General features: G+C 35.2%; 1 protein-coding gene across 2 annotated transcripts; it reads right to left on the minus strand.

Annotated features, from left to right (window-relative positions):
* Nucleotides 1-1535: 1535 nt before the first annotated feature.
* LOC112526670 (GRF1-interacting factor 2-like) lies at nt 1536-7764 on the minus strand. Of its 2 annotated transcripts, XM_025137048.1 has the most exons (5): nt 7594-7764; nt 3103-3138; nt 2931-3007; nt 2735-2843; nt 1536-2087 (listed from the first exon to the last, which is right to left on the minus strand). In XM_025137048.1, the coding sequence occupies exons 1-5, from the start codon at nt 7672-7674 to the stop codon at nt 1764-1766; spliced, it is 627 nt and encodes a 208-aa protein (XP_024992816.1). In that variant the 5' UTR covers nt 7675-7764; the 3' UTR covers nt 1536-1763. The 2 variants fall into 2 exon arrangements, with proteins under 2 accessions (XP_024992816.1, XP_024992817.1); XM_025137049.1 differs by lacking the exon at nt 3103-3138 and having other exon boundaries at nt 7594-7758.
* Nucleotides 7765-13991: the final 6227 nt, after the last annotated feature.

Below are 13991 nucleotides of genomic sequence, written 5' to 3' on the forward strand. Positions count from 1 at the left end.
AGGCCTAATAAAGCTGAATAAAGCTCAATAAATGGATTATGACCCAATAAAACAAAAAAAACTCAATAAATGGATTAAGGTCCAATAAAATTGAATAAAGCGCAATAAATGGACTAAGACCCAATAAAATTTAATAAAACCCAATATGGCCCTTTCAGGCCCAATAGATCAAGACCTAATAAAACCGAATAAAACCCAATTAAACCATTTAAGGCAATAAAACGTAAATAACAAACACATACTATCTATATATTCACATATACACATACGTTTAAACATGTATACATCATCCGATACATGTATATCTTAAACAATATATACATCGATCTCAATCGTGGTTAGCAACCAATATATATATATACACACACACACATATCATGTATACATATGTATATAACACAGGCCAACGGGTATATATACGTATAACACACGCACATGTGTACATATAATACACATCGCGGTTAGCAACCAAAACATATATATACACATAACACATATACATGTATACATACGACACCTACACATAAAAATGTGTACATATAACACATAAAAAATAAGAAAAATAAGATGTTCCCTCGTTGATCAACGACAGATTAGCGTCGGATTAGCCATTCATTCGCTGATATGCGAGGGAATGGCCAAAAACGAATTCCCCCGTAGATCCCTTGCAGATCTACGAGGGATCAGCGAGGGAATGGTTCTTGGCCAATTCCTACTCTCCGACCCGAGTCTCCACATCCGGTTCTCTTCACCCGAAACCCAAGTTGGCTTTGCCAACACAACATTAGGGTCGTCCCCTTCATTCTATAGTACTGACCCCTGCCTAGGCTTGCTTTTTGGGAACCCGTCCTCACCGTGCTCATGGCCCCGCTCCCAGTTGGCCTATCAATTCTCTCGCTGATCAGCGAGGGAATTGGCAAAAAAACTGATTCCCTCATTGATCCCTCGCAGATCAACGAGGGCTCAGCGAGGGAAATGGTTTTTGGCCATTCATAATAAATTGTGACGGCAAGAAATCAGTCCTGAAACCGAACCCTGATAAGATGGATATTTCACCACATCCCCTAAGACCTCAACCACTATGCCACAACCCTTATGGTTATGACGGTAAGTATTTACCATGTAAACGTTTAATAAACCACCCCGTAATTCCTATTTGATGTAACAAAAATATTATCTTTAGCCAATATAAAATTTTTCCCCTCAATTCATGTTCAGGTTAACAATAAAACTATTCCCATTCAATGTAACAAACTTTTAAAACATCATATTTTGTATTTTTAATTAATAATCTGCTGATCTTGTAATATTTGATAATATGGATGTCAATTAGCAAGTACATTGTATCCGTTGCGGTAATCCCCTTGTAAACCTTTCACAAACCGGTATCCACGTTATCTAATGTGATGATCAATTGGTTACCGGTCAAAATAGTTACAAACTAGAATATTTAATAACTTTATTACATTATTTTTTGTGTTATTTAATAAGAACTAAACCAAATTTTATCGTATTATGGCCATGGTAACTAAAAATTTTAGAACGAAAATGCAAGTAAGATACCGCGTAATCGATTGATCAAATGCATCCTTTAATTTAAACACATTCATTCAGTAAAACAAACAGAAAACTTGCCTTCCCTAAAGAAAACAATGCACACACAGTAAGAAAGTTCAATGCTCATGAACTTGGATTAAGATTCTAGTTCTACTGTAAGAGACCTACTATCCACATCCGTCGGACTAATAACTCGATATGTTTTGTTACTTTGCTTCCTCCGACCCACTGGCGGCAGATCCATGACCATCCTTAGCACCGTCGGCACCACCACCATCCTGCATGCTGTTGCCGCCCCTCCAGACATCAGTAGGGGCTGAGGCTCTGAGGGTGGGCTCGCCATGCATAGGGCCGCCAGATATGCCGCCCATCTGTGCTTGGATACCCTGTGGGCTATTGAACTGCATAGCTGCCATTTGTGGAGGAAAACCAGAAGGTTGATGAGCCATGACAGCTTGAGGATGATGCTGCTGCTGCTGCATATAAAATCCTCCTTGCTGTTGCATCCCTAGATGTGGAACTGGGGTCATCTGCATATGTGACAAGACTCAGTGATTTTTTTCATAAGCGCTTTTATTTCAGAATGATATGGTTAGAGTTTATATACGGTAAAAGGGTATACGCCACCCTCCGATGTGCGCCCGGTCCCATGTCCATCATGGGGGAAGTAAATCACATCAGGTCAGCAGTAAGTGGTGATGCCCTGGTTTGGACCCGGGACCTCCATCATACTGCTGAGGCAACACGCAGAAACCAAGGGTCGTTTACCAACACAATTTGGGTGAGCGTTTACCGGGTAATAGTCACCACCCTCATTTACCTTATGGCATAAGATTCTCGGTCACCAACATAGCATAGTATAAGCGCTCTTACGCGGTAAACGCCAGTTGGGTAAAAGTCACCACCCTCACTTAGTAGGTAAGATTCTCCATATGCAAAATGGCACAGTAAGGGGCCGATTACTAAACGCTAACCGAGTAAGAGGTTACCAGGTCACTTACCTTACCCGGCGAACATGGCTAGTGCTTACGCGATAAGGGTTTGGTAATCAGCCCCTAAGATTGTTGGCAAAGACCATCTCTGGCCGGGTAAGAGGCGGTAAGTTTTTAGTTACCCGATAAGAGGCAGTAAATCTTCAGTAAAAAACCCCTAAATTTATATAGATGATAGATAGGACCTGAGATGAGATTGTGGGTGTTGGCGTTGGTGCCGGTGTCGGTGTTGGTGGTTGAGCATCAGCAATGGCTGCTAGATACATCAAATTCTTTTGGAGTAGAGCTTGGTACCTATAGCATACAACCAGTCTCATTTAATGAAGTCGAGTATACAGATTGATATCCTCATCATAACTGACTGTATGGTTGGATACTCACTGTGCACATTCAGCAAGCTTTCCAAGATTTTGGTTATTCATTATTGCTAATATTAATTGCTTGTTTTCGTCGAGGAACTGCAATATTCATTTAAATCGACACCAAACATCAGCATGTAATATATAAGCAAGGACAATAAGTAACCAAACCAAGCGAATCCAGCATATACCACCTGAGGTGGCGTCTGGGAAGGGTAGAGTGATGGTTTCTGTTAAGACCCCCGGCTTGTGAGATTTGTAACAGAGAGAAAAACAGATACCATAAAGATTTGAAAGCTAATTAACAGAAAGCAATAACACACAAAAGAAGCACATAGAAGACAAGTATCTCCCACCCTCTACCTCTCCAGCTCCCTACCTCCTGTCTACACTAGCTACAGATCCCCACCCCTCCTATCAGAGATCATGTCCTTGGAAATGCCTAAAGCCACCATGTCCAAAAGCAAGAACAATAAGTACGGAACATTAAAGATGATAGTATAGTGATCACATATAAGATGGCACAGCATTTGGTTGATGATCATATGATCATAAAATTAGTTGGTATAGATGAATTCATCACTCTTAGAATGTTGGAATGTGTGTTAGAACCATCTGATGAATACATAACTTTGGTTATTAGTTCCATTCAAGGGATGGGCTAGGGTTTGATTGTCCATTGCGTGTTGCCCCAATCGACATGGTTGAGTTTGATTGTCCATTGCGCGTTGCCCCAATCGACATGGTTGAGTTTGATTGTCCATTGCGCATTACCTCCAAATGATGTTGCATAAAACAAACAAAAAACAAATGCTTACGTTTAAGAAAATTTTATAGATTTGGTGCCTGTGGTATGGAGTTTATAACAGAGTTGCTTTCCAGTAGCATGAACTCTCCCTCAACAATCAATCCACTCCATCTTCACACGTCTCCGGCAACCGGTGTCATTTCCCCTCAACAACCCCTCCATTACCCACCGCCTGCTCCCATGCTCTGATGATCCCCATCACTCCCTCCCCCACCATTGCTCCAATGACCTTTCCAAGAAGCTTCCCGAGTTCTTCGAAAACCTACAGGCCACAACTTCCTTCATTAACCCCCCTGTATAGAACGACCGAAGGTGGTCAGAGTTGATCGGAAGTTCAAGAAAGGATGATAGAAATGTGTGGTGGGTGTTAGTGGGTGGAGATAGGTGGTGGATGGTGGGTTGAGGTGGCTATGCAGGTTGAGGAAGAAGGTGGTCGGAGTAGGTTGGTGTGTAGCCAGAGCAATGGTGAAGCCGGTGGTGTACAATCCGGGAAGTGTGGAATGATGGAGGTAGAAGAAGATCATGATGACTAATATTCATGTCTGGCCCTTCAAATTTTAATTCTTACATTTTGGCTCCTGAGTCATTTTTTTAAATTTCAAGTATGACATGGAATTTAGTCGGTATTTACTTCTGTCATGTCATCATTAGCATGTAATTATGTAATGCAGACCTTAAATAAATGTAAAGTTTGCTTCAGACCCTAAAATGAAAATTTGAAAGTTTGTTCCCCAAAATAGGAATCAACCCAAAGTTGGTTACATTTTCATGCAATTTTCCCTATTTAAATCCTAACAAGTAGCAAAAAAACCACTCTCAAACGTACAATGACAATGACGATTATGAGAAGATTTTTAGCATAACACCACAAATGAGGTTGCTCTCACAAATATCAATACTAGTCTAACCACTACATCATGTTGATATGTAGAAATTATTCTATATCGTTCCACTAGTTATCTACCGTGTGATTCATACAACATATTTTATTGTAAACTAAGAATGAAAAACGAATGCAGTTCCTTGTCAAAAAGAAAATCCGAAATTTATGTTTAGATAAAATAGAAATTACAGATGGTTGAGCATGTTTTGCTAATCTGAATGCCTAGTAAAAAACCAAAAAAACATATCGATATGATGTCAATTGTCAAATTAAAGATTATATATTGTTTGTTATGATTTGTTTAATTCAACATTTTATTATAATTTAAATATCTTGGATTTAAAAATAAAGATAGTTGTAAAGATGGAGTTTTTTTTTTGTCGGAAAAGATAATGACGGAATATTTTGTTGTACTAGGACTAAATGATTATCTTGTATTTGAACGTGTTTATCAGTTTGTTATCAGTTAGTTTTATGGAGTTCAGAGAACTTTAAAAAATTGTATGTATGAAGCAATTACTTGTAAACTTGAAATTTAAGGAGTTATGCATTACTAAGCAATACCTAATGCTTAATATGCTGTTTTTAAAACTTTTACCTAAATACTTTATAGTATAGTACAAATAATGTTGTACTTGAGGAGGTCACGGTTAACAAAGAAGCTCCAAGAGTTTATGGAATCTCCATGGTAACTAATTCCACAATAAGTCAACAAATTAGTCAACATGAGCCTTCTTAAAGATTATAGAAGGATAAGATTGATTAAGAATATGTAGAAATTGTTATATAGAGAAACTTGAAAGATGAAGTAATGAACGAGATGGCATAATTAGAAACCAATTTTCAAAATGCAATTGTATCACTAGTTTATAGCTTATCTTGAAAGGATTAATATATTTATATACTTAAAGAGGGTTGCATGATATGATACTCACCATTCCGAATCAATACGTAATTTAAATCTTGGTGACCACATAAATTTTCAACAACTTTAGATACTTGATACAATCTTGCTGATGAGATCAACCTATATTAGTGTGAAAGTTACCAAAATGCCTCGAATATAGTTATAGTATCTCACACAAAACGTTTCCAATTTTTGTTTGAAGTTCGAACTTACAGGACCTTATTATATTAAGCCATTATGACAGCCTTCCAAATTCAACTTTTTACAACTTAGATGATTTCTAGTACCATGTAACATTGTTATTTCATACTGCATAATTGATGTAGTTTAACCGCTAACCGCCATGTATTTGCAACCTTTCCAGATTTTTAACCTTCCTCCAAAATATAATATTCATTTCATTCGCCTACTTAAATGATGTAAGCCTGTATCAATACACAATGTTAACTTCTTTTAGCATGTCATTCTTTATCTTTCACAAATGATGCTCTAATCACCTAACTCCCAACGATAACTCTTCAGGTATTTTAAAATCTAATCCACGTGCTAGCAAAAAGGATACAGCCATAAGTACATATAGCAATCCAAGCTACTAGAACCTTTTGAGCTTCAAATGTTATAGCAAAAAATGTAATAGTGTGTGATTTTCCATTGACCCAACTAATAAACCAATCTACTCAACCATCATTAATAAGCAATATAGAAACCCTATGATCAACATGGGTTTAAACCTTGTATGTCATTTATGAGCTCATAGCTTAGCAAAAAGATCATGGCTTAATGAACTCTTAGGTAATCCTACTATTCAGAAAACATATTACTCTTACAGCGTTGCGATATGCTCCCACATGGTCATTTCTCCACACTACATATCTCAAACACAATTAGAGGTTCTCTTCTCCTCAAAGATCCACCTCACAACTCCTCCATATGCCTTCTCCAATATCATGAGCACCATATGTGGTTATATAGCTTTTGATGGGATGGCTAACCAAAATCTCACATGCATGATAAGGAATGCACACATTTACTCTCATAACTGAATGGTGATTCATAAGCTCAAAATCTCTATAATTAATATATTTTAGATGTATCTTTTGTTCTTGAAGATCAAGACTAACTTGGAGTAACATACTCTTTCTATATTCACCAAATCCTTATTTGTCTAAAGAAATTCGAAATCAAGCACTATTAAGTCATCAAAACGGCTACCAAACCAGTAGGGCCACACCTAATCAAGTTCGGATAAGGCCCAAATTCGAAGCCATTTTAGGCACCGTAAGCACGACAATCTAAGAGTCCATTAGTTGAGTGTAGTAGTCAATTCATCTCTATCTCCAATCACGTCAAAAGAATCCTACATAGTTCATTTAAATCTTTCGAGATAAAGATAAGGACACAATGCCCAAACAATATCGAGCTCTACATTCAAGCTATCTGGTTAAAAGGACAAGTAGAATTCTATGTGAGCTACAAGACAATGGCAAACAACAAATGAAGAGGACATAGTACTATTCCCCTCTCCACATCAGGTCAAAGAATTTATCTCCGAGACTAAATCCAGCTTAATCAGCAGGACAAGTCCAGGCATCGTTAACATGCAATTAGTTACCACCAGCAAGCATTAACACTAATAGGCAATATGGCGACAATACCATAACTTTCTTTAAGCTCAACAGGTTGTACTAATAGTCTTTGATTCCCATCCTTGTTTAGTTTGATTTGATTAGGACCCTAGTTGTTCCATCCTTGGAAACGGACTCATTCATTCCTATGATATACTTCACCTCTAGCTTCTATCATTGCTTTCTCCAGTTCTATTGTGGCTTAGCTAATAGTTCACCTCTTTGACAATCAAGTAGACACTCATAGCAACCATTTTTCCTTATTGTGTACAGGTTTCATACAATCATAGAATTGAATACACCATGTTTACCAACAAATAACAAGCACCCTTACTTCCTAAATCAGAAATGCAAATTCCTAAATAATTTCAACCGGGAACAACAAAAAATAATATCTTCTACATTAAAATCAGAAATAAATTCAAAAGGAGGTTGATGAATCGTCAAGAGGAAAAAAGAAACCTTCTGGATCTGGTCGGTGGTGATGTTTGTTGGAGGAAACGACGAAGACATCATCGGATTTTGAATCATCGGCTGCTTCATCTCTCTCTACCTCTCTCTTTCTGCTTCCCTTCGAAATCAAAACTTATTTCTGCAAAGCATATGTCGATCAATAAACCTAGGTCCGAGTATAGTGGCCATCTATTTCAACGTAAATGGACGGTGACGGTGACGGTGACGGTGACGGTGACGGTGACGGTGACGGTGACGGGTTAGCTAAGTTCTGAAGAATACCCCATTATACCCTTTCTCATGTTTTTTTTTCTTTTTACAATACGGTTACTATAAAAAGTCAACTAAAGATTTGGGGTTGTTTACTAGGCATTGACCAGTTAGCAATACTGACTCATCAACAGTCAGTTTGTTTACCAAATGATCAATTTGACCGACATGTTGACCGAAACTAACCGAACCGACGCCAAAATCATGCTTACCTAGGTTAGATTTTGTTTTTCCAAGTGTGCCCTTTTTTGAGATTAGGTTTATAGATCGCAGATTCAAGTCTATAACAATCAAGATCAAGAACACAAAATAATATGAATTGAGTAGGTCGGCAAATGTATTGATGAAGTTTTAGTACAGGTTCTTGATCTCTCAAATGTCTCATGTACAATCTGTTTACTCTCTCAACTAACAACTGCTATTAACTGTTCTTTCAATCTCATGAATACAGAATATGTCAAACTGCTAACAACTAACAAAACTAACAGCCTATTTATACCCACAATTACAAGGAACAAACTAAACTAGTAAAACATGTTAAAACACATTTAGCACAAGGACTTGAATACAACATTTTTAAACCCAACAATCTTCCTTTTTGGATTCAAGTCTAAAAACAACAAATTCTTCAGATCTTTAAAACTTTAGCTTTAATAGCAACGATCTTTATAATTCATTCAGAAGCTTAATTCTTCAAATTTGATCTTTCAAAGCTTTTGCAGTCTCTCCTTGAGAAAACTCCTTCTATACATGTCTTTCAGACAGTTTTCAAATCTTCAGAACTTTTACAATCTCCCAGACTTTGACAATCTTCTTTAAAGCACAATTTTGAACAATCTCAAACAATCTTCTCGAAATATTAACCATCTTCAAAAGTTTACCAACTCCCTCTAAACTTGATAAAATCTTCTTTTCAACTTTCAGCAATCTCCCCTTTATAAGAAATTACAGTTAATCTTCACATTCACTCCTCCTTAATCACAACAATACAGTGATCTTCAACAATTAGTAATAATCTTTTGAAATTTTCTTTACCACCCCAGAATTTACGCTTTTTATCCATTTTGTATCAACTCCCCCAATCTTCAGAAATGACTCATTCATTTGATAAGTACTCCCCCTTATTACGTGAATGAGGAGTGTTGACATCATACTTCGAAATGAATGATTCATGAAATTTTGCCGTCAATTCATAGAAATTACAAGCTAATCTTTTCAAATTCGCTTATTTAATCTTTTCAAATTACGAATTTTAGAAAAAGTTCCAGTTTCAACTTATGAAACTGTTTTCAATCTTTTCTGAAAAGATTGGTCTGTGAATACAACAAATATATTCAGTACAACGAATGTACTTTATATATGAGACTTCTTAGCGTTCATCTCACCAGAACTTCCATTCAATCATTGATAGCTAGAAAAAGCATATCTATGAATGTTAAGATAAAATAACAGATATTCTATAAAATTTATGCAGTGTAGAAAAGATAAATCAACTAATGCTTCAAAATGAGCTTAATAAGTTAAACAGTGTGGACTATACAAATTTATCAGACTTGATTCGTGATAAAAAAGATTTGAAGATGGGACATATATCCTTCTTTTTCAATATTAGTTAACTCCAAATGAGAAACCGATAGATAATGAGTTGCGTGCCCCAAGTGTTATTGAAACATTTATCTTTTAAGAGATAAATGAGTAGTTGGTGGGGTTTTAAACAAGGGTTGGCCTAGGTTTTGCCTTTTTCAATATTAGTCTGGAAAGAATTGAGAACTAATAGATTATGTGTTTGACCGGATTATAATAGTTGGATCAGGATTTTGATATTCTTTTAATCCTATACACAACTTTCATTTAATTCTTTTAAGCTCACATCAACTACCCCTCTCTTTTACATTTTCAGCTCAACACACAAACCCTTTTTAAGATAAGCTTACTCAATATGGTTGTCCTCTTCGGTAAGGCTATCGGTTCTGATAGTCTATAGAGGTTTATCAGATGAGCACTCAGTCCCTTCTAAGATTTTTGCATATAAGCTCAATGAAATGATGTATGCACTTAAGCTCATAAACTTGATCACAAGAGTTTGATCAGAAAATATTGCAATAAGCACATGATGAATAGTTAAAGAGTTATTCAAACAACAAATTGTATGTAGGGAGAAATGAAGAAGATCTGTAAGAACAAATTTACAGCTTAAGAATTCAAAGAATGATAAAATGTTTGTCAATGAAGAATTAATTTTCAATGTATTAGATAAAAAAATTTGGAATACAAACGAGTGTATTATCACTGAAAATGAATATTGCATTTTAGATATGTGATAGTAACAAATTGAAGAACAGCTGAATCAGATATTGAAGTTATGCATGAAGAAAAATACGCAAGTATTGATCCAATAAAATACCTAACCAGAGATAGTACTTGTCACAGACAGAATTTAAAAGAAAATCATTTAAAATCACACTTCTAAGAATAATAAAATCATTTTGAGTTCCAAAAAGTGATTTGAACATTTGAAAACATTTTAATATACCTAGAAATTGTCCTTCTTCTAAGCATATTGAGATTTAAAGTTCAAAAATATATACCTAAGGTTCAGATCGGATTGAATAACGATTGTGATGCTCCCTCTTGAATTCAGCTCATACACAAACAATTTAGAATTCTAGAGACTCCCCCTTGACATGTTCAATGGATGAACTCTTGTCTTGTGTACAAATTGGAGGATAAACATCAGTATGATTATTCTGATCTTCATACTCATCGTTAACAGCTTGAATTTCTGACATTGTAGCTTGAGTTCTGAACTGTCTTGCTCAGAAGTCACAACAAACACTGAAATACAAGTTCTAAACTGAAATGTTTAGAAGCTAGACCACTGAAGTTCGAGTTCTAGACTAAATTATCTAGAAGTCTGCAACACTGAGAACCGAGTTCTAGACTGAGTTATCTAGAAGTCTGCAACACTGAGAACCGAGTTCTGGACTGAATTATCTAGAAATCGACAAAACTGAGAACCGAGTTCTAGATTGAGTTATGTAGAAGTCTGCAACACTGGGAACCGAGTTCTAGACTGAGTTATCTAGAAATCTGCACAAAAAATCACTTTGGAACATTCAGGTTAGTATCAAACAAATTAGAAGATATAGCTTTAACGCACCATTCATACATTTTCTTCGGAATCCATTTCCAAACGAATTTTACATCAACAAATAATTGGTTCATCTTTCTTTTGAAAAACTTTCTGTGAAATATTTTTTTAGCATAAGATTTTAACATTTGAGTCAAATTGAAGATTAGAATGAATACCCAATCATTTTGCTCAATATTCTTTTTAGTCAAATCAAAATCATAAATCACCTCTGATTCAGATTCATTAAAAAAACATCAGAGTTTGAAGATTCTTCATTTTGTGAAACAGATTTTTATGAAGAGTTTAAACTTTATGTGGGATAGAATGATTCAATTTAAGAATAAGAAAATTCAAGTTCTCAAGTTGTATAACTAGAGTTTAAATCTTCATATTTCAATCCCATAGTTTTGAAATTCGGTGTTTCAAAATTTTCTTCATCTGATTTGCTCATATCACATTTTGAAGATACAGTTATTCAAATTCCGACTTGATGAAAATTTCTCGAACAGAAGGAGAGAATTTTGCAGACCCCCATTCATTAAAATCATATAAAGATTTTGGGGCCTTTTTCAAAATATCAGACTCAATAAATCCTAAACCCATTTAGGGGTTGTAAAACCTTGTGTCCTTAGGTTTATGTGTCAAAAAATTTAGAGTCTGCTCAGATTGACCTAGTTTGTAATTTATTTCTTCCAACCGTTTAACTTTATCATACAGTTTACCTCTTTCTACAAAAATCATATCAAACTTCAATTTGGTGTCAACTCTTTCACCCTCTGATTCACTCAAATTCTTTTTCAGTGAAAAAACTTGTTTTTTTCTAAATCAAATCTAAGTTGTTCTTTCGTATCTGAGTATTTCTTTTTCTTCTCTCAAACCTTCACTTAAACATTTATAACCACACCTTTCATCTCGAAATTTTAGCAATAAAGCTCTTTCACTCATAAGCCTTTGTTTTAAAACTTCAGCATTTAAGGATTCAATTTCATAAAAGAATGAAGTGAGTATCTCAGTTAGGGGTGAACACATGTTGGGTTGGGCTGTTTATGATATTTTTACAACCCAACTCAATTATACGGTTTGGGAAATCTCAACCCAACCCAGTGTAACACCCCCAAATCCATACATTGCATATAACACTTATTTTATACATAGAATACATGTTTTCCCTCATAGGTCCATAATTCAAGAGTCTATAATGTACAATACATAGATCAAAAATTTCAAAAGTACATGCTCTTGTATCCTAGCATTCAAGCTTCAAAATATAACAAAGCACATAGGAAAGTATTTCACAAAATGTTCTTGCCCTTATTATCATTACCTGCACACATATTTTTAAAAACACAAAATGAGGGTTAGACATGAATGTCTAGTGAGGTTCCCTTTTATGTAATGTAGGGTGAAGATTACCAAAACATTTATTTCAAATAATCCATCTCTTGTAGCAAAGGCTGAAAATCACATTCTGTTTTGGTCCATCGGGCCTCTGGTTCCAAACCATACTTGGAATATATTTCAAGAAACAGGACCAGAGCCCCTCTGGTCTTTTTACCAGAGCTTTTATTTCCTCGACCAGAGCCTCTGGTTGTACTAACCAGTGCTTCTGGCTCATATAATTTCTTGTAATGTTCTTGAGTTAAGCTTCCAACCAAAAAGATAATCTTTTTCACAAAAGAATGTTTATACATAGTTTTTATTCGACCAGAGCCTCTAGTTGTACTAACCAGAGCTTCTGGTTCAATAGTTATGATAAGCCAGAGCCTCTGGTTCAACGTGAAAGTCGACCAGAGCCCTTCTGGTCTATTTTTAGTAGAAAATACTAAGTATAAACCCCTTTTTCTAAAATTTCTTAGAATACAAATTTTGACACAGAAGCTCTTATTAATAGATACAGAGCCTCTGTTCCAATTAATTTATTAAGAACAAGTATACTTCTTAAATTAAATAACCAGAATCCTCTGGTCCACTAATGAGGACCAACCAGAGCTCCTCTGGTTCCTCATAAAAATGAACATTTTGTTCCAAAATACCTTTTAACCAAAATTAATGATCATAAACCATATTTTCCCCTAACCATAACATCCATACTATTATTTCCAATAAGAACAACATCTCTGAATCCTCAAATCACCAAGAAAATAGAACTCCAATCTGTTGTAAACTTAATAGATATAATAGCAAGAGTTATACCATGAATACACACACAACGACCATCCTTATTACATCCATAAATCCCCTGTTTATAGCAATAGCGATCCATCACACACACAATGACCATCCTTGTTTCCCCTGAAATTCATATGAACTATTTCATCCAATGACAGGCTGCAGACTTTACTGTCAGAGTGAACCTCGCTCATAGTTTTTAACCAAATCATAATCTCAACACAGGTTTATATTCAAACCTTTCAAGCCATAAGAACAATCTGTTATACATATGATTCCTCGAATCATCTGTTTTTGCTTAAATCTTCAAAATAGGGTATCACATCCAAAACTGTTTCTTAAAACGCAGTTTCTGCTTAATCCTTTCAAAATAGATTCAGCTTCAAGATTTCAAAATATTTCTTGTAAAACTGTTTAGAACAGTTTTACCAAATTCTTCTTAAACTTCAACCGTCAATACTAAATTTTCAAGATCAAATAGCAGATTTAAACTTCGTATCAATTTAAAACTCACCTTAAAATCACAGATTCTGTAGGTAATAATACACAGCAAATAATCAGAATCTTTAAACAGCAATATTCTTCAAGAATACTTTCCAAGAACACCTTCACCGCCTTTAAACTTTTCACTTTCTTAAACTTCCTTTTTTTTGTAAAGCAGAAAACTGATAAAGGTTTTATCTTATTCTCCCCTTTTATATCTTAAAATAAGGTGGTGATGGATATTTTTAATATAAAAGTCCTTAGGCGGTTTGGAAGATATTAATTTAAAACTAACATTTCTTAACTATGAAGTATTGGGTTATATATATATATATATATATATATATATATA

Source organism: Cynara cardunculus (assembly GCF_001531365.2).
Source record: "Cynara cardunculus var. scolymus isolate 2C chromosome LG 14, CcrdV1, whole genome shotgun sequence".
Classification (NCBI taxonomy): Eukaryota; Viridiplantae; Streptophyta; class Magnoliopsida; order Asterales; family Asteraceae; genus Cynara; species Cynara cardunculus.

Coding starts and splice junctions, on each gene's coding strand:
- LOC112526670 (XM_025137048.1), bottom strand. CDS start 7,674: ATGAAGCAGCCGATGATTCAAAATCCGATGATGTCTTCGTCGTTTCCT. Junction 2,844..2,930: donor AAGCTTGCTGAATGTGCACA/GTGAGTATCCAA, acceptor TGTATGCTATAG/GTACCAAGCTCTACTCCAAA. Junction 2,088..2,734: donor CACCCACAATCTCATCTCAG/GTCCTATCTATC, acceptor TCACATATGCAG/ATGACCCCAGTTCCACATCT.